Source organism: Alosa pseudoharengus, unplaced genomic scaffold (genome assembly GCF_046254945.1).
Source record: "Alosa pseudoharengus isolate Yale_2024_CS ecotype anadromous, Long Island Sound unplaced genomic scaffold, YU_APseudo_1.1 YU_APseudo_1.1_scf_1, whole genome shotgun sequence".
Classification (NCBI taxonomy): Eukaryota; Metazoa; Chordata; class Actinopteri; order Clupeiformes; family Clupeidae; genus Alosa; species Alosa pseudoharengus.
The window spans coordinates 34,829,674-34,854,991 of record NW_027468564.1 but is presented as its reverse complement, the minus strand read 5'-3'; the positions used below and the strand labels follow the sequence as shown (position 1 = coordinate 34,854,991).

Below are 25,318 nucleotides of genomic sequence, written 5' to 3'. Positions count from 1 at the left end.
ACCCACACACATAACATAAACATAACACAAACAATCAAGAATTTCTCATAATTATGAACAGGCAAGATGGAGGTGGGGTTGTATAAAATGAATTTTACATGTGAAATCTATGAACTAATCATGTTTTGGTACTTGTTGTCTAGCAGATACCAGTGAGAATTGAGTGTGGATAATGCAATTTAGTGAGACAGTTAGAATCATATAGGCCTTTCAGCGTGATTTCTTTTTGTGGAAAAAATGTGCTGGACTGGGCGGCGGTCATATTTTGTACCGCTCTGCGGTACATCTAGTTTTGTTCTTAACTGTATTTTACTGCCCTCAGAAGCTTTTGAAACAAACCTTTTTTGCATGAATATCTAGAATTAAACCGTCCAACTTTGCAATATATGAACAAAGCAAATATAGCTATGATATGATGATATGAGTTTTCCATGTTGATACTATAGTAAACAAGAAACTTGTAGTAATTTCTTTTAACAAAATATATTTTCTAAACAGAAAGTTATTTACTTTGTTGTTTACATCAAGATCAATGTGGAAAAGTTCTGTTGAAATGTTGCCTACTTTTTATCAGCCCATTCACAATTCGCAAATGTACAAGGCAAATCAGGTGTGGAAGCAAACAAGTGAGTATTTTTTCAACAAAATTACACCAAGTGATATATAAAATCATAAGAATGAACAAGGTCAACAATATGAAATATCTTGATGTAAGCCTAGAACTGTTGAGTGTTCTGTCTGCATAAAATAATCCAGAATGGGGATGTAAAGAAGAAATTATTTTAGCGTTCAGCATTCCACCTTCAGCACCCTCTGCTGAGTGAACAAAGGAACAGCAACAGTTCCCACTCATCAGATGAAAGGAGAGCACACATTTTCAAGGACGTGCACTCGCCACTAGATTGCGCTTGGATGAGCTAATGACCCAAAGATTTTTGCTTACCGCCATTCTCAGCGTGAAATAGCTTTATTATTTATATCATATATGATTTATTCTATATTATTTATAGCGTGCCGCAGTCAAAGTCCAACTCGGAGCAGAGGCAACCAGTTCTTGTGTGCACAAGCCATTGAAAATAATGGGTTTCAGAGTGCAGCTGTGTGTAAGTCTCTCCAGTCATAACACTTCAGCTTTATCTGATGCAGAGTCTCCAGTTCAGTCGCTCTCTCTCGCTCTGAGGTAATTCTGTCATGCCTTAGTTCTCGTAGTCTGGAAGCTCAGTTGGGACTGAAGCTGCAGGGGTGTAGGTGGCGCCATCAGCTGAGACCTTCACATTCTGAGAGCAACACACATGAAAGAAATGTAATGAAAAAAAAAAAAATACCCAAACATTATTTGTACATTATTTGGCGCAAAACAACAAATAGACTCATATTCATGGACATGTCAGATAGAACTCATTACTTCTCTATTGAGAACCTGTGCATGTGGCATCAGCAGAATATGGCTGGACATGCTGTATGCACACTTGTAGCTAGATGGTGCAATTTGGAATAACCATAATTTGTATATTCGCCTGTCTTCACTTAACATGTTAATTTGAAGATTTATTCTCCATTTACTGACATTTCTCAATTAGACGTGTGACGTTATGCAATCACTGTTCTCTTGATTTGGAACGTAAACGTTGATTTCCAAATGCTGAGTGATTATTAGCTGTGAAGAGTCTGAGGATATCTCAAATCATTAAATACAGTACCTCTCGTCCAATAGCAATCAATGTCAAAGCCATAGCCATCTTACTGAACAATGAGAGACATGAACTTACTGCAAGAGTGTCATATTCCGGGGATATGGTCCTAGGGTTCAGAGCTGTGTAGGTGTCATTACTTGAGTCCTACAACAACAATAAGGTATTAAGAGGAGCACTGCAACCTGAGCTGTTTGCACACACTGATCAATAACATTAACAGAGCCTTAGCAAAACATTAGCAAAACATCACAAAACCGCATGCCATGCATGCTTCAAATGAAATGCTTTAGGCATTTTGATTAGCCACATTTCACAACGTAAAGAAAACAGGATACAGTTCCACCGTTACCTGTGATCCAGCGGTGGTGCCTCTCATTTCTGCAGTGGTGGAACCTCTCCCCTCTCTGACTTGTGTCCTGAAGGGTGAGATTTGATTAAACACTCTTAATCGCAATCTACACACTCTTCAGTTTCTCAGTAACAAACTGCAGTTCCAAACACAGGACAACCAAGAACTAATATGACTCATATTAACATACATATGAGCTGTTGAAAAGAACTAATATGACTCATATTAACATACATATGAGCTGTTGAAAAGAACCAATATGACTCATATTAACACATATGAGCTGTTGAAAAGAACTAATATGACTCATAATAACATACTGTTGAAAAGAACTAATATGACTCATATTAACATACATATGAGCTGTTGAAAATAACTAATATGACTCATATTAACATACATATGAGCTGTTGAAAAGAACCAATATGACTCATATTAACACACATATGAGCTGTTGAAAAGAACTTATATGACTCATATTAACACACATATGAGTTGAAAGGGATCATCATACACAGAACTACTTACATTCTCGTGTAGACCATAGCTCCAAATAGAGCCCCAGTCACAAGGCCAGCCAGCAAACCTCCAATAATGCCCCCAACCACAAGAGTCCAGCAGTTATATTTTACATTTAGCTCCACCACTGAAGATCTGTTCTGTCCGATCACGTTCTCTGCCACGCAGTAATAGAGTCCACTCTGTCCAGAGTTGATGTCCGCAAGGCTGTAATTCTGACTTGATCCAGCTTGTGAAGATTGATTTCCAGTTTCCTTATACCAGGCGTATCGGTGCACTGGTGGGTTGGCATCACTGCTGCAGGTCAGAGTCACTGAGCTGCCCTCCACCAGGTCACCAGAGGGATGGACTGATGCTAACGTGTGTCTTGGGCCATCTGTCAAAAATATTTAATTTCAGAATAAAAGTCCCTCTTTTGTGACTCACAAAAAAAGTCTTAACGAACAAATATAACTCTTTTTCACAGTAAAATATATTCAGTTGACTGTCATGCAATGGCCCTCGTATTCTTCCACATGCCATGCTTATCTATACATTTTCATCAGGGAAAATAAATTCTGAATATCAAATACTTACATCTGACACTGAGAGTCTGTGCAGGTGAACTGTGAATCTCATGTCCCTGAACAGCACAGGAGTATCTGCCTGCATCTTCAGCGCTCACGGAGTCTATAACCAGCCTGTTGTCTGCTGTGTGTTTATGAAGCTGTGAGTTCCTGTACCAGATGTAGGTGGGGTTGTTACTCAGACTGCAGGTGCTGCTGCAGGTCAGTGTCACCTTCTCTCCCTCTTTCACTGTTGCTGGACTCACTGTTACATGAAGATCTAATCGCAAAAGGAAGTGCAGTATTGTTATTTCCATAAATCAAAATGCATTATGTACTGCACATCTAACTTTCGAATAATGTGTGTAGTGCGAACAGGACACATACAATGAGGTTGTTACTTCATACTCCCACAGACAAAATTCTTTTATATGTAAATTCATTTTTTAAAATTGAAATATGAATTACCTGTGAGAGACAGAGAGACCTCCGATCCAGAGAATGTTCCCTTTGGGTCATCAGTTCTCAACCTGAATCTGTATTTTCCCTTAATGTCACTCTCTCTCGGATCCTTGATTCGTAGGGTGCAGTTGTTCACTTTATCCCCAAGATATTCCACACGCCCCTGATATTTGGAATCCAGACTCAAGTCTGTTGGTGTATTAGGCCACCAATTGATGTGCCAGAATGTTTCTCTTATTTGACGATTGCTGGGATACGAGTAAGTGCAGGGGATATCCACAAATGACCCCTTAAAACCACAGATGCTGGTAGAGGAATACGTCACATTGTAGTCTTGCCAACTCTGGACAACTAGTCACATATCAAATAAAGGTTAAAGCATTACTGCTACTGGGCTTTTCACAACAGGACACCTAGTCACATATCAAATAAAGGTTCACAACAGGACACCTAGTCACATATCAAATAAAGGTTCACAACAGGACACCTAGTCACATATCAAATAAAGGATAAAGCATTACTGCTACTGGACTTTTCACAACAGGAGACCCTAATCACATAACAATTTGATAACATAAGCAGCAAGCTATGCTTTGATTCACACACTGATGTTGTTTGTGCCAAAGCCCATCAGCGCAAACTGAGGAATTTTAACATTGACCCCACTTTTATGATGATCTTTTATTCCTGTTTTATTGAGTCTGTTTTAACCTTCTGTTTTATCTGCTGGTTTGGTTCTCTGTCCATAAAAAACAAAAATCGACTGCAGAGTATCGTCAGGACATGTAGCAAGATTGCAGGCATCAACTTCCCCACTCTCTCTCACACCTACTCCAACAGAGGGGCAAATAAGGCCCAATCTATTGCAGCTGACCCTAGGTGGCCCAATCTATTGCAGCTGACCCCAGCCATCCCCTGTCCTGCCAGTTTAAGCTACTCCCCTCAGGTCGTAGGTACTCCATGCCCAGATGCAGGTAAAAAAAGACTCAGAAACTCTTTTATCCCGACTTCCATTTCCATTAAACAGTCTGCCAGGACTGTTTTAACTATTTATTATTTATTATTATGTTTTAGATACTCTGGGTATTTTTTTGGCTTTATGTTTTTATGTTTTTACGTATTGTTGTTTATGTTGTTACGTATTGTTGTTTATGTTGTTACGTATTGTTGTTTATGTTGTTACGTATTGTTGTTTATGTTGTTACGTATTGTTGTGTGTCTTGTCCTTATATCTGTCTGCTGGCTGTGCAAATAATTGCCCCTCGGGGGCAATAAAGAGACCTTGACTAGACTTGAACGTAAGGGGAAAACATTTGCTATTTATTGTAAAATGACACGTCACGTACTTGTATACTCCCCTTTCTCAGTTTCAAATGTGCCTAGTGCCAACAAAATGACGACAAAAAATGCAAGTAACCAGAACTTACAAACAGACGGTGATGGCTGAGCCTCATGTCCTTTTACAGCACAGGAGTAATTGGCATTATCCTCCTTGTGAAATGAGGCTATGGACAGGGTGTTGCTGCTGGTTGTGTGTGAGTTACTCAGAGGCTGTGAGTTCCTGTGCCAGATGTAGGTGGGGTTGTTACTCAGACTGCAGGTGGTGCTGCAGCTCAGGGTCACTCTGTCGCCCTCCTTCACTGTTGCTGGACTTAACGTTACATGAAGATCTGACAGTAAAACAAGAGGCCGTATATCGTTATTTTCATATCAATATGTACGTACATCTAATGTCTACAACTTAGTGTTGTGTGTTAATTTATCAGTCATAACAGCAAGAAACAAAGTCTGTTTACATATAAAATGGTTTACATCACATACCAGTAAGAGACAGAGAGACCTCCGATCCAGAGAATGTATCCTTTGGGTCATCAATGCTCAACCTGAATCTGTATTTTCTCTTAATGTCACTCTCTCTCAGATCCTTGATTCGTAGACTACAGTTGTTCACTTTATCCCCAAGATATTCCACACGCCCCTGATATTTGGAATCCAGACTCAAGTCTGTTGGTATCTCAGGAAACCAATTGATGTGCCAGAATGTTTCTCTTATTTGACGATCGCTAGGATATGAGTAAGTGCAGGACATGTCCACAAATGACCCCTTTAAACCACAGATGCTGGTAGAGGAATACGTCACATTGTAGTTTTGCTGACACAGAACACCTATAGTCACATATCAAAGAGAGGTTAAAGCACCCCATATGATGAAAATATGGATAAAAGTATTTTGATTAGTTTGCGCATCATTTGTGCTTAGTTTCCTACCCAAAACTAGAAAGTTGCTAAGTCGGTAACCGCCTATAGAGGGCCACTCAGACAATAGCAGAAGTATTGTTCGTCATGTTATGAGGTTATGTGCCATCAAAAATGATTTTGGAAACATTATGTTAAGTTCAAAAAACTGTTATGGGTGCCTTAAAATAAATTCAACTTTAACTTGTTTAGTTAAACTAGTCATTCAGCACCCCACTGACACCCAAATGAGTCCAAAATAGTTGGAATATTTTGTGCACCATTTGTGAGTAACTCTTACTGCACATTAACAAAGCTGATTAAATTACACTTTCATAGTCTGTTACTGTGAGATAAGTATTGGACTATAAGCAACTTCAGCACTTTATGATCATCCTCCATGCCTTGGACTATAAGCAACTTCAGCACTTTGTGATCATCCTCCATGCCTTGGGGGCCTGTTGTGTCATTGAAATGTTGGCCTTGATTGTCACGGGAAACCATTTCAGGCAGGAGAGTATCTACAAGACCAACCCTAGGTAAATATTAATCATATACTGTATATATATAGTTACAGTCTGATATGATATCAATACAAACTCAGAAGTGAAATACCTGTAGATATGCACAGGACTGTTGTGAAAATCAGAGGGCCTTTAGTGACTAGCATGGTGTCATCAACCTGCCTTTTCTAAAACAAAAAAGACAAGCCATAGCACTTCAGAGACAGTAATAAAGCAAGCTTGGTTTCTTCTTGTTAGCTTAAAAGTGGTACCTATGAGACAATTTGCCAACATGTACATTAAAGTGTAGGAATTTGTTTTGTTTTTTTGTCAAAGTGTCGTGTGTGTGTGTGTGTACTTCTCTTTTTTATTAGGGGTCAGTGTGGATGGTGTCGATCAGGCGTCAGTGTAACTTTTACAGGAGGGATAAGTTGTCTGAGTCACTGCACTGACACCACTCACCACACTCCAGTTCTCAGTTCCTGTATCATGCACCAAGGTGAACTATGCACTATGTACTCAAGTAGCATTAGCTTTGAGACTGTATCAATTGTGTCAGAGCTGCAGAAGGTCAGCCAACCAGAACAATCAAAAGAGCTTACCACAAGAGAACCAACAGTGCTTTTACTTGGAGATACATGGTAGTTGTCACTTAACTAGACTTGAGAAAGGCCACTGGCCAAAATAATGTTTTTTTTATTTGTGTGCGGTCTCTATTCGTTCATAATATTATGTATCCCTAGACTGGGTAAACCCAGCCTGATCTGCCGGCGATTTGATTTCGCCCTGGAAACCTCCAAATTTTTCTACCCCACTTCCATTTCAAATCTGTGGGGACCAATCACAAACTGGCTTATCCACCTGGCACACCCGGATCGTTGGTCTGATTGGTTGAAGGACTATCCAGTTGCATACAGACTCATTTAAACTATGCCCGTTGATCACGCCTCTTGTGCAGTAGAAAATACAGAGCAGATTCCCCAGACTAAAAGATTGAGCTTAGTCTGGTGATAGCCAGGCTAACGTATCTGGTGACCAGCACCTCAAAAAAACAGTGTGCGTTTGCTTTTTCTACTCAAAGTTGTCACTTACTGTAGCTATAAAACATTCCTCTGAAGAAAAGGAAATGGTGACCAGGAGCATTATTCCCTAATGATGCAATCCTTAATCTGTTTTGCGCAAGCAAGAAAAATAAAAAATATCTAAAGCTAGTACGATGGACATGCAAATGAGTAGAACTAGTAAGTCATTTTGTAGAAACAAGAGCCAGAAAAGACGATGATGCCGACATCAAGATATTTTTAAGCAAAGGAAAAGGTTAAGTAATTTAATGTGAAACCGTTTCAAAATGCAGTTTGTGAATATCCTCTGCCCAGAAAAGGCATGGAATTAAAGTCAATGTAAATCTCAAACACAAATATCAGAACGTAAAAAAAAAAAAAAATACGCACAGTTATGCCCCTTAAGAAAGTGTTGCTAATTTTCATTCACTTGATAAAAGCACGGACATAGGCTTTTGTGAAATGACAATGCAACTTTCTTTTCATCAGGGGATTTATTGACAGTTTTGAGATAACAGATGATTTTTCCCCACATGCCAGTATGAATGGTGTGGATCAGACAGCTTATCTCTCTATCTACATAATTTATCCTGAAGAAATCATCAAGGGTTTTAATGACCGTTTTGAGATAACAGATGATTTTCCCCCACATTCCAGTATGAATAGTGTGGATCAGACAGCTTATCTATCTATCTACATAATTTATTCTGAAGAAATCATCAAGGGTTTTAATGACCGTTTTGAGATAACAGATGCTTCCCCCCTCATGCCCTATTGCCCTAGCCCCCCCCAATAAGGAAACCACCTGGACAGAGGCAACCTACAGATCCAAACAAACAAACAAAAACGCCTACTCACTTTTCGTGTTGGGGTCAGAAACGCGTTACGCTTTTAGTCGACTTTCAGCAGCCTCGGCTGACCTACTGTATTGTGCAGTGAGTGTGAGCGACTGGGATTCCAAAAGGAGAAGGAGCTGATGTTGCTGCTCTCAACTTCCTTCCCCACAGAGCTGAACGTGTTTCACAAGATATTGTGCACTAATATGAAACCACAGGACACACTATGAGCAAATGAGGAATCCACGCAGTGAGGACAGGAGGTGAGACCAATATGTGGCAATTCATTGGCAATGTCGCAGAGCGTAACCAATCAGGACTTGGCTCAGGAGCTCAGAGTCAACACTTTTTAACATTTAGAGAAAGCTGATGGAGGTTTACTTTAAATTACAGTTGAGAGAAAATTATGTAGCAATTATCTCAACACATCTTATCCAACAAACTGAGGCAACTGATGTCACCCACTGTGGAGAATACATTTGAAATATACTGAAAGTGTATTTAACACATGGGAAAGAAACATGTCATGCAAAGTACCGATTTCTACCACTAGAGGGCACCTCATCAGATGGAGCTTTCAGTCAGAACCCACAAGTTTTAATCCTGATAAAAGTAATGACTGCTGGGCATGTTTGTCCCATTAACGAACACAGAAGATTGCTGAAAAAGTGTGTTAAGACAACTGAAATAAATGTAAACATGTTCAATAGAGCACTGATGTTTCTAACAACTTCACAATAGCTTGTGAACTCAGATAGTATTCCAGAGGGATCTAGGCGACCACTAAAAGAGTGAATCTTTTCAGTGCTAGAATTGTAATGTGCACAGCATTATACAGCAGATGTGCTCTTTTTGTGTTTCAGTTGCTGCACTTCTGAATTGGGGTTCACACAGACATCACACACACACACGTGATTGGTTTTTGTGAAACAGAATATAAAATAGATTGGAAATGGAATAGAAATACATTTGAAATTGAATGGAAATTGAAGCCAATTGCGTTTATTGCCCAATGGAAGCAAACATTTCATACATTGAATGTTCTCTGTGAGAAAGTCCACATTTTAGTCGCTAAATAAAAATAAACAGACAAAAGACAGACAAAAGACCAGAAAATCTAAGCAGCCTATACTTATTTACTTACTTTATTCACTACTTATTGTATATCTTCTTTTGCTTGAATGGTAATATCCATGAAGCTCTGAGTTCTATTTCTTTTGACATTTGCATTTGGGCTTTATTTTTATCAACAAGGATAGTAAAGTTATTAAGGAGCACACCGAAACCCTCTCAAATGGCCACACTGTTGTCAACATTTTCGGGGTTCAAATAGGTGTAGGGAAGCTCCAGCTTCTTGTTCCGCTCCTCGATAAGAGCCGACAACTCCTTCAGATCCTTCTGAAAATCCTCAATGAGATTGCAAGGAACTGCTGCATCATACATATCTTCTGGGATACATCCCAGAGGGTACTGCATAGAGGGTGATAAGATTGTAATCGTAAATAACATGCTGATAATAATAAACACATCGAGAATTCTATTGAACATTAAGCATTAAGCATAAGCTAAGCATGACTGTACATCACAGTTTGTCAATATGACAAACAATAATTGATTTAAGATATACTTTACATTTTGTGAACACAGTACAATAATAATATAACAGAAACATTATGTAAAAACTGTAAATGAAAGTATCGGAACATCATATATTACCAACCGTCCCGTATGTCCAACCTCTTACGTGTATGTGTCACTTAATAATTAAATGTTATTTTGAAGTAGAATTTTCGAACAAAATGGTTGGTAATTAGCACGTTTACGATAATATGAATGCAAATAAGTCAGTAAGCCGTCCTGAGTAATGGCATAAACAAGAAAAGCATTCAGTTTCCAGGACATTTTTCTTTTTCAGTTTGTGTTAAATGTAATTAAACATTGTTAAACATATGACCTGATGATGAACAAACTCACATGGTCTTGAGACTTTGTGCTTAACAGACGCAAGAAAGCCATTATATTCACTGTCGTGCCCACATCAGGTAGGGTCTCCAAGATGGTGGCCTCCGTGGTCTGGCCTTTCTCCTTAGGAGGGGGCTTTCTGAGGGCAAAGGGGAAGTTGGGCATCCAGCCACCATAGTCAAACTGCATAGGGAATTTTGCAAAAGGTTGTTAGAGATCACAGAACTTCTTCATAAATTTGGTTACGTTAAAAAAATAACCAGACAGCCAAAGTCAAAACTGTGACGAAATGTGGCACATTGGCCGATGAAGAAGAATTACAGTGCTGTTAGTATGATTGTTCTAACTTAGGCTATAGCCACTATGGCCTCTGAGCTTTCACTATGGGGCTCATGCTGTTGGCTTTGTAAGGCATCTTCAGTTAATATTAATAAATAAAATAAAACAGCTAGTTGCTCTATGTAATTGGGATACAATTTCTTACCTGTCCGTTGTTGACTGAGGCATGTTGGCCAGATACAGTGAAGATTGCCATGGTGACAAACTTGACGAGTTCCGCCACTGTCTGAAAAGATGATGGTACACCTGGGAAGAGGAATGAAAGGCTGTTTCTTTGAGGGTATCAACTATGCTGTATTAGACACATACGACAGACACACACACACACACACACACACACATACATCAATGGATAGTGAGTGGGATTTATCTGTTTCCATGAAATGAGGAAAACAGTCATGTTAGCCCTGCAGCGCATAGTGAACACAGCTGGAAGGATTATTGGTGCTTCACTCCCCTCCCTGAAGGACATTTACACCTCCCACCTCACCCGCAAGGCGACCACAATTGTGAGTGATGCAAGTCACCCAGCTCACAATTTGTTTGATCTACTGCCCTCTGGGAAGAGGTACAGAAGCCTGCGCTCCCGCACCACCAGACTCACCAACAGCTTCATACACCAGGCTGTTAGGATCCTGAACTCTCTCCCCCCTCCACCCTCAGCTACATAACATCCTGGACTTTTGGACCCACAATGGCTGCCTTGCACTACTCCACTTGCACTACTCCACTTGTACACTTGCACACTTTGCAACTTGTTGTTGTTGTCCTGTTGTCCTGAACACTTCTGAACACACTTCTGCTGCTCTTACATAACTTGCACCACTATGCCACTTGCATACTTAGGTCAAACAAAACTACCTCAGTCATTTATTGGCCTGACTTTTGCACTATTATATTGACTGTCTACAATTGCACAATTTCAACCAAATTTTGCTGCTCTTATTTCCTCATTGTATGTGCCTTCTTATTTTTACTTTTTATATTGTTTACTTAAATGTTATGTTTGTCTGTGGACCTAATTGGTAAAATATGTCTTGTCTCCACCGTGGGATAGTAGGAAATGCAATTTCGATCTCTTTGTATGTCTTGACATGTGAAGAAATTGACAATAAAGCAGACTTTGACTTTGACTTTGATAAAGGTGTGGCTCAAGGCAATTGTGTCAATCATATGAGGGTGGTGCTGTTCAAATATTTGTCTTCAAAAATACAGAGCAAGACAGGGAATTGTGTCAATCATATGAGGGTGGTGCTGTTCAAATATTTGTCTTCAAAAATACAGAGCAAGACAGGGAATCTTTATTGGACTAATTGTACAAACAATTACGTTTCGCAAACAACTGTGAACTTGTTTGCATTAATGTTAACAAATTTGAACACACCTCAGATAACAGACTGCAAACCCACCTGAGCAAACAGTGTCTTCCCAGAAAGTAATTTCTTTTAGAAAGAAAGTAAACTTTTATTGAAATAATTACAGATAGTGCAACAATTCCTTAAGAAACGCATAATCTTTGCTGGTCTAGAAGTATTTTCCCCCTGCTGACTGTCCATGTAATCGGAACCACACACACACACACACACACACACACACACACACACACACACACACACACACACACACACACACCTAACAAAAGACAGAGTGATAACACACCTGAGCTTTCCCGTGCCAGAAACCCATGGGTGAAAATGTCGCTGATCCAGCTGTGCAGCTCTGTGTCTGCCTGCACGTTTGCATCACATTCGTAGTAGTGGGTCAAAAAACGCTCAACTAACCTGAAAAGAAACACACATTCGTAGTAGTGGGTCAAGAAACGCTCAACTAACCTGAAAAGAAACACACATTCGTAGTAGTGTGTCAAGAAACGCTCAACTAACCTGAAAAGAAACACACAGCGGATTGACCTTGGTTTGACCTTGGGGGATTAACATTGCATTGATTTCACAGAGCGGATTCAATTCAACTAGCAACACCACACCAGTACAGTACTGTCTGCACCTGTGCACATGCGGGCGGTGGTAGTGTAGTGGTTAAGGGCTAGTGTGCAGTAGCCTGAAAGTTGTCGGTCCAATTCCCGGCTTCCACCGTTGTGCCCTTGAGCAAGGCACAATGTAATCCCTTGTAATATATGACATACTGTATGTAAGTCACTTTGGTCAAGAAGTGTCTGCTAAATGTAATGCAACATGTATTTTCTTTGTAGTTAAGTAGTTGCATGCATATCCCGCCTCTCTTTAGGCCAGGTGCAGGACAACGTATACACAACGTACACACAACATATACAAAGGTAAAAGAAGAGAGAGAGTGTCTGCACACTGGAGAAGCTTCCAACATTTTAATTAAAAACAGAGGCATCTGTTTATTCTGAAATGATGGATTGAGTAGATTTGACCGGAATAAACAGACGTCGCTGTTTTTAATTAAACCGTTGGGAGCTAGCCATCGAATCCACAAACCACAGCACATCTGGTCATTGAATCCACAAACCACAGCAGAGTGAGTCAGAATGGGCCCCATGATTTTTTTTCTTCTTTTAAATATAGGTTCACAGTAAAATCCGAACCTTTGACATCTATGGATACAGAAAACTTTGTCTGTGCCTCACATTAATTGGTGTTAATTTGTGAATGGGAACAACTGCAGGATAGAGTCTGCGGAATATCACTAAACACACACACACACACACACACACACACACACACACACACACACACACACACACACACACACACAGTAGAATGCATGACGTCTATCTGTAAAACACAAGACTGGACTGGACTCCAGTAGTGAGCATACTTGTTAATGACGTTCCACAGTTTTATGCCGTCATCTCTGTAGTAGTAGTTGGGGACGTTCTCCAGGCCTCTCTCAGAGATGTTCTCAGGAAGACAGAGGGACCTGTAGGTCAGCGCAGTTGTTGCACGCCTCAGCAACTTCTGCAATGACTCTCCGCCAACTCCTGCATACTACAGGGAGGTCATTTATGGGAAAAATCATACAGGATATGTTTTTAATGAATCAGGTACTTGAACTATGTTTATTGGATTTTCCTTTTGATCTGATTTGCCTGAATTAAAACAAACACTCTTGCACCCCACCCTTGAGTCACCTCTCTGCGGTCATTACAGCATTAATGTTCTGGCGGACAACTTCCTTGTTTGTGCGCTGACCCAACCACGTTTGCATGTAGCGTGCCGTTGCATGGTATTAAATCAGCAAAATGATTTGGGGTCAGTCATGGCCTACTGTTTAGGGCTTCGGGCTTGTAACTGGAGGGTTGCCAGTTTGATCCCGACCAGTAGGAACAAGCAAGGCACCTAACCCCTCACTGCTCCCCGAGCGCCGCTGTAGCAAGGCAGCTCACTACTCCGCATTAGTGTGTGCTTCACCTCACTGTGTGCTCTGTGTGTTCACTAATTCACGGATGGGATAAATGCAGAGACCAAATTCCTTGTATACGCAAGTATACTTGGCCGAGAAACCTGATTTACATTTACATGATTTTGCCTGGAAATGTTTTCCTGCAGGACAGTATTAATGCATTGCACAGGATGGTCCGTGTCATACAAATGACATCCCATCATTTAAATGTAATAGTTGGTGAGAAGGCTAGCTAGTTTCATGTAGCGCTTCATTTAGAGTCTCGGTTAGTGAAATGTAGCTTTTGATCTTTGTAAGGCTGGTAAGGTTCACTAGCAGAGGTGTAAAAGTCCGGCGGAAATGCATGGATTCCAGTTTCTTCCAGTAGCAGCAACTGGAATCCATGCATTTCCACGGAATTATTTTTGGAATCTGATCCCTTATCATACCTGTTCATTCTTACTCGTCGCTCTACTTATCGTGACTAAATTCAAGATGGCTGCAAACGCTAAACTTCGTGAAGATACTGTCTGTATAAATCGTCTTGTAAGTAAACTACCAGTGCTTTTTAAAAGTTCTCAATGTCTCGTTTTAAATGTCAGGGCCTTCGGTAGTCTACCAATGAAGTGTGGAGATACATTGAGCCTCGTAAATGGTGTAAAACAGTGATTTATTTGCATGGCTAGCCCGATGCCGAAGCACCACCATTGAAAAAGCTGTTGGTAGCATCGGCTAACTAGCGCCAGATTTTGGAGTGCAGGGGACAAGCCGAGATGGGCTATGAGACATACGTTCACACTCGGTATCATGTTTCAACACACTTTAGGTCAATATCACACCGGAATTCTCCTTTAAGAATTGTGCTAATTAGAATCAGCTGATTAAGTGAATGGTTGGAACCAAAATGTGGCAGGACTTTTACTTTCTGAAGTCTGTACTAGTCACTAGCTTGTAAGAATGAATGACACATGAACTCAGTAGAACAGGCAAAAAACCCTTAGTGCCTATTAAACGGTGCTGTACGTACGATGTTGATAACTCCATCTTCAGAAATGAGCTGGTTGCGGGCCAAGATGTTGATATGGAGTGTGTATCGGATATGGGGGTAGAGGAGCTGCAAGGGCAGAAAGAAACTGTATTAACCACCCGACATTCTTGAAATACGAAATGAATAAATGATTGAACAAGGGAATTTCTTGTCTGAATGATGATTACAGAACTATGCGCTATATTAGCATTGTGCACTGTGTGTGTGTGTGTGTGTCTGTGTGTGTGTGTATCTGTGTGCGTGTGTTCCAGTAGTTCAGTGCACAGCACCCTTCTTCGAGACATATTATCTCCATTTAGAAGAGTGTGTGTGAGGGTGAATGTAGGTCTCGCTCGGTCTCTCTCTCTCTCTCTCTCTCTCTCTCTCTTTCTCAATTCAATTGAGCTTTATTGGCATGACAAAAAATACAATTTGTATTACCAAAGCATACATGTACGTAGTAGTGTGTAAAGACAAAACAAAACATCATGCATCATACATTACTGCAACAGCAGTGTGTGTGTGTTTGTGTGTGTGTGTGTGTGTGTGTGTGTGTGTGTATTTGACTTTTTGTGTGCTTCACTGATGAAGTGACTCCCTTTGTTTATGGCAAGCATCTATATATCTTGCTGCGACTCTTGCGCTCTTTTGTTCCTCTCCTAATAGTATTCTTAGACTTAGATCCTTAAAGTCTTGAAGGTCTTGATGCATTTCTCTGAATTTCTGGATGCATTTCTCTCTCTCTCTCTGTTCTTTGTTGTTGAGGCAGACTGATGTACAGACTTATTCCAGGATCACAGCCATACCTTGAAGAGGGGGTGTGGTGAGGGAAGGTTCCGCAACGTTGCCACGGTAAACACCTCAGCCAGTAGGTGAGTTCTCAGCAGGTGAAAGTCGACCTCGTGAACGCTGAACTCAGCATTCCTCACAAAGAGTTTGGCCAGTTGCCAGTCACTCTTGGAATCCGATGGAAGGAAGATGGGGTTGTCTTGGCCAGGCTTTTGCTTTAACTACACAGATATGTTTTAACATGCATAAAAAGGTTGCAAATAATTTCACATATTTTTTCCTCTCATTTTCAAGTAAAGGAAAAGGTTTTAAGACACTGGTCTCTCTTTCTTAGTCATTTTTAATCAGACAGCCAAGTCCATCAACATATCAGTTACATAACCTATTTCCATTCATTATTCTTAATGATTTGATTATTTGAATATCAATATTATTTAAGATTTGTGAACATGATTTCTTAATTTATGAATTTGATTTCATACGTTTTTTCTTCCTAACCTCTGCTATCTATGTCCCTCAGGTAGGTTGCTGCACTTGCAGATGCAGGATATTTAGAAATCAAAACAGAACTGGGTTACTGGTGGGCTAAGATGGACTAAGCATACAAAGTCGGATTGTGTTTTCTAATAATCAAACAGAATGATGTGCTTCTGTGAAAACATTATGTCTATTTGGCTTTGTGGTGCACATATGCATTCTTCCATTGTGTTCACTAGAAAGACATCACAACGAAATGATTTTGCCTTTGGCGTGTCTACATTTCAATAGTGTAATGTTTTTACCTGTATGGCGATGGGCAGCATCAGACCCTGAGGGTTGCAGTAGAGCAGGACCAGGGGAGCGGTGAGGTACTGCTGCCTGCCAGCAACTACATTTCCCACAAGCCCATCCAACATCTTGTAGTCACACAGGAAGATGTTCCCTTTCTGGAGGTGAGAAAAGTTTAAAACAAAACGTAACTAAGTGTGTGTGTGTGTGTATGTATATATATATATATATATATATATATATATATATATATATATACTGCTCAAAATAATTAAGGAAACACTTCAATATATATACACTGGATCGGTACTCTGACACTGTTGTGTTCTGAGCACAAGTAAAACTTTTGAGGTAAGTGTTTTATTTTGCAAGAACTGTCAGACATTCTGTGAATGTAGTTTGAGAATGGAGAAAAGGGTGGAAGGTTTCAAAAAATGTGTTTTAACAATTGTGGAACACTGTAAGTGTTCCCTTAATCTTTTTGAGCAGGATAGATAGATAGATAGATAGATAGATAGATAGATAGATAGATAGATAGATATAGATATACACTTCCTCTACTTCTAGGTTATTTTGGTTTATTTCCCCATATGGGTGTGCCAGCCCCAGTAGTGTACCTTCATCTCCTGCTCCAAGGTGCACCCTCGCATATAGTGCTTGACCATCTCCTCTGTGACGGGGAAGTTCCCGGGCAGCTTTGAGCAGCGCTTGATCACCATGGGGTTGAGGCCATTCAGGAACTGGTAGCCAAAGAACTCGTCCTCGTCCCAGTGGTCCTCTACATATCCTACAAAGCATGCCGTGTCAGAACAAATGCTACAAACAAAAAAAATAAAAAGTGTTGTTTTTTTGTTTGTTTTACTCCATACTGTAGCTGGACAGCTCATATGTTTAATGTGAGATACCATACCAATGGTTGAGTTTTTGTTCTCGCAGATGATCACGTCCAGTTGATTGATGCTTTCCCACGATCGTCTGCAGTCGGCCAACCCAGTTAGCTTCAGAGCACTTAGCCTAAGTGTTGGGAAGTTTACAGAGCTTAAAGAACAGAAAATATCTGAGCCTAAAGTTACCCGCCATTTTTGAAGATATCATAGGCCTATAAGCATATTGCTTATTTTCAATTCTTAAAGAGCATCACATCTTACACAATGACACAGTGCCTGAACACTTTGTTGCACACAGTGTTGGGTAAAAGGGGGATTCTGTGAAGTAGCCTAGTCACTCTGTCATTCTACACAGAATAGATAGAACGGGCTTAGTCTCTGAGGGTCTGATCTGAGGGAGACTCTATCGTTACTGCTCTACCGGGCTTCTCTGAAGCTCTATTCGAGTGTTAACTACTCCACTTGGGTGTTAACTACTCTATCGGGACTAACTGGGCCTTATCGGCTGGCCATTTTGGCCCTAAAAGTATGTGTGCGTGCACAAACGAGGCTACTAAGAAGAATCTCCATTAAAAGAATGCTGCTGTTCACTGGGTATGTGACCAGGATCACTATGTTTTCTATGTTGCAAGTTTGTTGCTATCTCTCATGATTCTATGCTAATAATCAGAGTGCTCATCATTCCTCTTACTCGTTATGCCAAAACATGAGAATCTCTGTGAGTTTCATAAAGGACAGACTTGTTGTGGGTTGATAGTTTCTTGACAGGAATGTATATTCTGTCATTATAATCTGTCCACGAGTGGTTTGTCTCTCTGCCTCTTTGTTACCTTTGTTGTTACTTGTAGCAGTAACATCATATGTTGATGTTGTGCATGGATACTCTGCCTGTGACATCTAAATCTCTTCTCTTTGCAAGCCAACTTCAAGTTTTTACCTGCTCTAGCTCAATTGGATTACAGCTGCAGTTGGCAAGTGTGACAGATTGAGGGGACTTAGACAACATTTTGAATGTTTACAACTCTCATGGCCCTCCCCCACTACCACCGAGCACCCTCTCATCGAGTTTGTGCTTGTCAGTGTGCACCAGACTGCACCAGACTGTGATTAACAGTCAGATCTCACACAGTCCTGCTTGGATTCTGATTGGACCAGAAGAACCGGGAGCTGTGGATTTTTGCAAAATAAATAACAAGCTCTAGGTGGAGGTAGAAGTGCATTTTTTTCTAAAACAGGCTGATTTATTGTTGTTGTTCTGTCGGAGCATTGTGTCGGTTTCAATGTATATGATCAAAAAAATCTTGCCAACTGCAGCTTTAACATTGGATTAAGTCAATTTGGTATCTCCAATTTGGAATTAAGGAGATGGTTTTTAATGGCATTATTCACTGGTATACAGCTAAATCTAATACAACAACCTCCAATTTGGAATTAGGGTGACGGTTTTTAATAGCATTCTTCACTGGTCTACAGCTAAATCTAATACAACTGCCTAACTGGCTGGAAGTATGATGAAGCAAAAGGTTAAGTTGTTGGCTGTGTTCCAGTAATTTGTTGCTTTGTACTTTGTCTTTCAATCATTCTATGCTTTTTTGTATGTATTTTAATTATGTACTTTACTTTTTTAAATGTTTTAAACCATTGCCCTTTTATGCTTTTATTTGCTATTACTGTTTTGTTTATGTATTTTTGTTTGTTTATTTTGTTTATGTAAAGCACATTGAATGACCTCTGTGTATGAAATGCACAATATAAATGAACCTGTCTTGACTTGACACGGCAGGTTGTTCCACCAACGGGGAACAAATGAAAATAGTCTGGATAGTGTGCAGGGGCAGCAGTGCGAGACGACAGTGCGAGTCCATGGAGGATTGTAGTGGCCCAAGGTTTAACATAAGCCTTGCTAAGAGCACTTAAGTAAGTGGGAGCAGACTCAGCAATCACCAAGCATCAATAATCAAACATTCGTGACTTGAATTTTGAAAGAGCGGAATGACTTCAGCATTGGCTTACTGTTTGCCTGCAGAGGTGAAGAAATCGGTCGCCTTTGTGAAAGAGAACTGAACCTCGGCCGGCAGAGCAAGGGAAGTGTCGAAATCAACACACTGGGGCATGCCCTCGGCGTACACACGCCACCTAGGAAGAGAAAGGAAACGGACGTCGTCTCACCTGCACTGTATTTTTGAAACACACACTTTATAGACCCTTTCAACAATAAAAACAAAAACAATGCTTGAACGTTCTATTTGGTTCCCAATCTACTTCCTCTGCATTAAGATAACACCAAAGATGCTTTATCAACCGTCTCTGGATAACACATGGAATGTTAAAACGGAAGCCTTGTATGGCCAACTATGATGCTGATAATGGAACTCTCTTGAAAGGGTCTATAGACCCTTTCAACAAGGTAAACAAAAACAATGCTTGAACGTTCTATTTGAGCCCCAATCTACTTCCTCTGCATTAAGATAACATATGGAATGTTAAAAAGGTGGGGCCAACTATGATGCTGATAATGGAACTCTCTTGAAAGGGTCTATACAGTCAGAAACGGCATGCTTTGGCACTCTGCCCACTAACCTAAAAGTCTCACGGTGCTCTTGGAGGTGTCTCATCCTTTGTCTCTGGGCTATGGGATGTGTGTCCTGGAACGTGAGACTTGCTGGAATGGATACATACAAAACAACAACAACATTAATTGGTCATAGGAAGATAGCTCGTCATGCATATTGACTTTGATTTGATATAATTTGATTTGATACAATGTTTATGTTTCTTGGCAGACACTTTTATCTAAAGCGATCAACACATCAATACACGGCAATTCCATGCAAAACTGTCACATCCATAACGGCAAAAACAATGCCATGGTATGGTATGATGTGAATGATGATTACTTGAAAATTGAGCATTCACTCTTCTTGGTTGTAGAACTTACAGGAAAAACTTTTCACATAATCATTCGCATCATACAAATACCATGGCATTTAGTTGGCGTTATGGACGTGACATTTTTGCGTGGAATAGCCCTACATCAAAACATCAATAAACATTACATAATCATAAAAACCTCTGTTGACTTGTTGTTGTTGATGTTGTTGAAGCACACATAAACACATACAACTGAGCTTTATCACAAGTCATAGTCTCGTATTCAAAAAAATACAACTGACAACTGTGTATTGTTTTGTAAACAGTCATACTGTACGTTGTAAATGTTCAGTGTGTGTATGTGTGTGTGTGTGTGTGCCAATACCTTTGGCAGGTCTTAACACAATATTCTCATCACAGCCAACCCAGCGATAGCATGGAAACAAAATGTCATTGCCCTCAGGTGTCCTGACAGAAATCTTGTCGCAGAACCACTCAATGTAATAGCCCATGAAAGGCTTGAGACAGAGCTTGATTGATATAAGCTCTCCCACTGACTCTTTGCAGCATACCCTAAATGTTCTCACCTGCACAGACATAGGAAGATTTTTATGTTTGATGAAAGAGTTATAGCATCCATACTAAATCTTTCAACTTTCCCTGAAAGATGTGTAACATTAATGAGCAAAAGGAATGTCAGGAGAGTTTTGCTATGTCTGTTTTTTTTATGCACAATACATATTATTTTCTTTTCATTATTCTATTTTATGTTGTTTTCTTTATTTTATCAAATGACCAATTTGTCCTTTTTTACTTTAAAATTTTTAAAGACATTAAAAGTAACACAATGTAGGAATCCCCTTATTTGCAACGCACTGGGTAACTGTCTAAGGTGGTGCCGAATGCATCATAAACTAACGGGAAGGGCCATGTTTCTGCATGGAAAAACAAAGTGACGTAGTACAATACTAGGCACTCCGTGTGTTAAAGATCAAGACCACAATTCTGCAAGTTTGAATAAAATAAGTTTAAAGCCATTATTCTAAAGCAGTGCTTCTCAAACATTTCACAAAGAGTACCACCACGGAACACAATTGGCTCTCAAAGTACCACCATTATGATCGGCATCAAAATACAGTAGCCAATTTAACTCATTGTATATGACTGATTTGCCTTGTTTTCTGTCGTTAGACCTAACCTAACTAGTTTGAATTTAACTTCAGTGATCGTGTGGTTAACAATATTTTAATACAAATATTTTGATTATTAATACATTAATACATTTAAGTGATTATTTTGTCTTTATGAAAAAACATCTTGGAGTACCCCGACAGAGAGTCCGTGTACCTACCCCTCCACCCGTACCACTAAAGCAACACATGATATTAAATTTACCTTAAAAAAATGGCTGATTACTGTTGCTACACTGACTTTTAATCGAGATTGGCATCTTTTGCATTGTTTATTTAAGGTGTAAGAATGTTGTACGTTGTGTTGCTTTTAATCGGCCGAACTTACCGATCCCTGCCAAAAGCCCTGAAAGCGGTTGAGACTCTCCTCGTCGCTCTCGGCATCCGTGCCCCGTAGCTGGATGCAGACGCGGCTGGTGGTTCCAGACAGAAGTCTGTTTCCTGTGTGTGCTGTCACTGTGTAGGACACCATAGCTGTTCTGCAAAGTAAAGGACAAATGATGCATCACAGGGGAAATATCAGTGGCAGAAGCACCAAAGAATATGAAATAAAGTGCAAAGAGAGACAGAGAGAGAGAGAGAGAGAGAGATTCTCACCCTTAATTCTAAGTCGCAGCGATACTGTAGTGATCTGTTGATTCCGAAAGGAGTCTTGAAGGTGGATTGTTCTTTTTCCCACACCTCTTTTTATAGCACTGTGGGTATGAGGTGGGGGGTATTCCTCAGAATTGTGAATTGTGCGCCACAAAAATGCTTTTCTTTACAGTCATCATGGCTGTGACTCTCACATTTAACAATTTGATACACAGATGTTATATGTGCAACACTTCCACAGAAGGCTTTTGAAGTAGTTGCACAATATTCGGGATGTGGGAGTGAATGTTTATGTTGGATCGTTGGAAGTTGGATATAGTTCAATCAGGCGTTGTGAAAGCAGTTTGAGTGTATGCACAGTGGGCTATTGGTGTTGGGCCTTACAATCTCAGTGCCTTATTTAGTATATACTATGTTACTACCAGTATACTTAACTAAATTAGTTGGAGATAGTATAATAAAAAAAACAAATAACCTAAGTTGCCGGTATACTAAAATGGGTTATTTGGGCTATTTGTTTGTGTTTCCAGCAAAGTCATTCCTAAATGGTAGAAGGTCACCAGTAGCATATAAGCGTGATATGTCTCTGCGGCTGTCGGTTGCTGTAGATGAATGTAAAGGGCAAATGTTAGGCCATGCAAAGACAATTGATATTTACAAAGAAAAGCACTTTTAATCATGTTGTTTTTGTATGTCTGTTAATTACAGTACTTTTATTAATATCATGAAATTATTGAACATCCTTATCAAGCAATCAAAATCTTTGAAGAAAAGCATATGGAGCAGTACGATGTCTTAGAAGAAAGTTATTTGCATCAATCTCACACACACTTAACACACACACTTTGATACAGATATGTGATATGTGCATTGTGCAACACTTCCACAGAAGGCCTGGGTTTCTGTGTGAAAACCCGCCTCTGGTTGCCTGAATGTAGCAGGGTGAACTGATGGGCATGATAAATGGTAATTGACACTCATTCCCCTTGCCCCCCCCCCCCCCCCACCCTGATTGTTAGCACCAGCTACAGCTAGCAGCACCGGCTGCTGGTGCTCTATAAGTGGGGAGCAGGCGGCCTGTCCTCATATGTCTGAGCCATGGGCACTGGCTGGCTGCCACCCCAGTTCCTTCCCTGTGTCTCCAGCAACATTGGATATTTGTTTGCTTCTGTGGCAAATTAGTACAATTACGGTAGTAGCAGGGGCCTTGCTTTTGGATTCACTTGCCTGTGCACTGGATCCCTGTATACAGTAGGTCCGTAAAGGACTGCTGGCCACAAACTGCTATATGGTTACCGCTGACTGGTTGTCAACATTTTATGTGACTAGAGATGGTAGGTATCAGTTTTGTTCAACTTTAAGTCATCTTTTGGTGATCTATTGGCGCTCATTGTACTTATTGTTCTCCACTCCTGCAGGCCTGAACATCGGGTGGCGGCCAACATACGAGGATGTTCTGTTTCTGGGTTTCATTTCATATCGTCTTGTCTCTGTTCATGTGATGTCTGCGTCTGTTCCTGCCTGTGCTCGGGCAACGCTGGTTCGGTGGTTCCGTCGTTGAGGCTGGTTTGGGCGGCTCCAGTCAGTGTGAGCTGTACAACGGAGGCTGAGACCTGTTGCACCATCCACACTCATCGGTCTTCAGTCTGTCTTTATTCTTTGTTATTTTCATTTAGTGTATTGTATTTATTGTTCTGTTCTGTGCTAAATGGGGAACTTCCTTTTAAAGTGTTTACTGTGTTCTGGGCCGTGCTGTGCCTATTGACTTGTACTGTTAATTCTTTCAGCTTGGCGTGTCTCGTGGAGCACTCTGACTTGCCTCTTGGTTGGGGATGTTGCATCCCTCTCCTACGTTCCCTGGAAACAAGCCTAAGCCCTGAGTAGACTTTTCTTGTTTGTTTAATAGCCTAAATCATATTCGAATTCTGAGAGATAGATGACATCAGTGTGTGCACACGCTTACTCTGCTTCAGACCTTGGCCATGTTCCAATGCCACATTGTATGCATGTGTGGATCAGTGTGTGTGTGTGTGTGTGTGGATGAGTGGGTGTGAGTGTGTGTGTTTGTGTGTGTGTGGAAAGAGAGAAAAGTAAATATTACATATTTGGTGATGCCTCACCTACAGTAACCTGGATGAGTACAATAAAAAAATATTTTTACCTGCTGTGCTCTTGCATGGAGTAATGCAGCATTGATTGACTGGTTGTGAGCAGGAACTCATGTATGCTACTATTATTACTAATGTCTAATGTGCGCCACAAAAATGCTTTTCTTTACAGTCATCATGGCTGTGACTCACATTTAACAATTTGATGCACAGATGTTATATGTGCAACACTTCCACAGAAGGCTTTTGATAAAAGTTTAGGAAGTAGTTGCTTTCACATATTCGGGATGTGGGAGTGAATGTTTATGTTGGATCGTTGGAAGTTGGATATAGTTCAATCAGGCGTTTGGTCTCTCTCTCTCTCTCTCTTTGGGCTATTGGTGTTGGGCCTTACAATCTCAGTGCCTTACAGTATTTAGTATATAGGCTACTATGTTACTACCAGTATACTTAAATTAAATTAGTTGGAGATAGTATAATAAAAAAAACAAATAACCTAAGTTGTCGGTATACTAAAATGGGTTATTTGGGCTATTTGTTTGTGTTTCCAGCAAAGTCATTCCTAAATGGTAGAAGGTCACCAGTAGCATATAAGCGTGATATGTCTCTGCGGCTGTCGGTTGCTGTACATGAATGTAAAGGGCAAATGTTAGGCCATGCAAAGACAATTGATATTTACAAAGAAAAGCACTTTTAATCATGTTGTTTTTGTATGTCTGTTAATTACAGTACTTTTATTAATATCATGAAATTATTGTACATCCTTATCAAGCAATCAAAATCTTTGAAGAAAAGCATATGGAGCAGTACAATGTCTTAGAAGAAAGTTATTTGCATCAATCTCACACACACTTAACACACACACTTTGATACAGATATGTGATATGTGCATTGTGCAACACTTCCACAGAAGGCCTGGGTTTTTGTGTGAAAACCCGCCTCTGGTTGCCTGAATGTAGCAGGGTGAACTGATGGGCATGATAAATGGTAATTGACTCATTCCCCTTGCCCCCCCCCCCACCCCACCCGCCCTGATTGTTAGCACCAGGACCGGCTGCTGGTGCTCTATAAGTGGGGAGCAGGCCTGTCCTCATATGTCTGAGCCATGGGCACTGGCTGGCTGCCACCCCAGTTCCTTCCCTGTGTCTCCAGCAGGGCTCGAATTACATGGGAGCCAGAGGGAGCCGAGCTCCCATAGAGTGAGGACTGGCTC

At 40.4% G+C, this 25,318-nt stretch overlaps 2 protein-coding genes across 3 annotated transcripts; both read right to left on the bottom strand.

Annotated features, from left to right (window-relative positions):
* Positions 1-527: 527 nt before the first annotated feature.
* Positions 528-8,334, bottom strand: LOC143126198 (sialoadhesin-like). 2 transcript variants are annotated; one of them, XM_076288114.1, is made up of 10 exons: positions 8,227-8,334; positions 6,420-6,495; positions 5,391-5,735; positions 4,997-5,239; positions 3,576-3,920; positions 3,139-3,387; positions 2,572-2,938; positions 2,044-2,110; positions 1,770-1,838; positions 528-1,277 (listed from the first exon to the last, which is right to left on the bottom strand). In XM_076288114.1, the coding sequence occupies exons 2-10, from the start codon at positions 6,472-6,474 to the stop codon at positions 1,197-1,199; spliced, it is 1,821 nt and encodes a 606-aa protein (XP_076144229.1). In that variant the 5' UTR covers positions 6,475-6,495; positions 8,227-8,334; the 3' UTR covers positions 528-1,196. The 2 variants fall into 2 exon arrangements, with proteins under 2 accessions (XP_076144229.1, XP_076144236.1); XM_076288121.1 differs by having other exon boundaries at positions 5,391-6,325; positions 8,227-8,237.
* Positions 8,335-9,184: 850 nt separating this feature from the next.
* LOC143126191 (polyunsaturated fatty acid lipoxygenase ALOX15B-like) lies at positions 9,185-22,104 on the bottom strand. Its single transcript, XM_076288104.1, has 15 exons — positions 22,001-22,104; positions 21,732-21,882; positions 20,599-20,800; positions 19,923-20,004; positions 19,356-19,478; positions 17,366-17,469; positions 17,073-17,242; positions 16,470-16,613; positions 15,705-15,908; positions 14,899-14,985; positions 13,308-13,477; positions 12,165-12,286; positions 10,651-10,751; positions 10,179-10,349; positions 9,185-9,674 (listed from the first exon to the last, which is right to left on the bottom strand). Exons 2-15 carry the CDS (start codon positions 21,873-21,875, stop codon positions 9,495-9,497), a joined length of 2,004 nt encoding a protein of 667 aa, XP_076144219.1. The 5' UTR covers positions 21,876-21,882; positions 22,001-22,104; the 3' UTR covers positions 9,185-9,494.
* Positions 22,105-25,318: the final 3,214 nt, after the last annotated feature.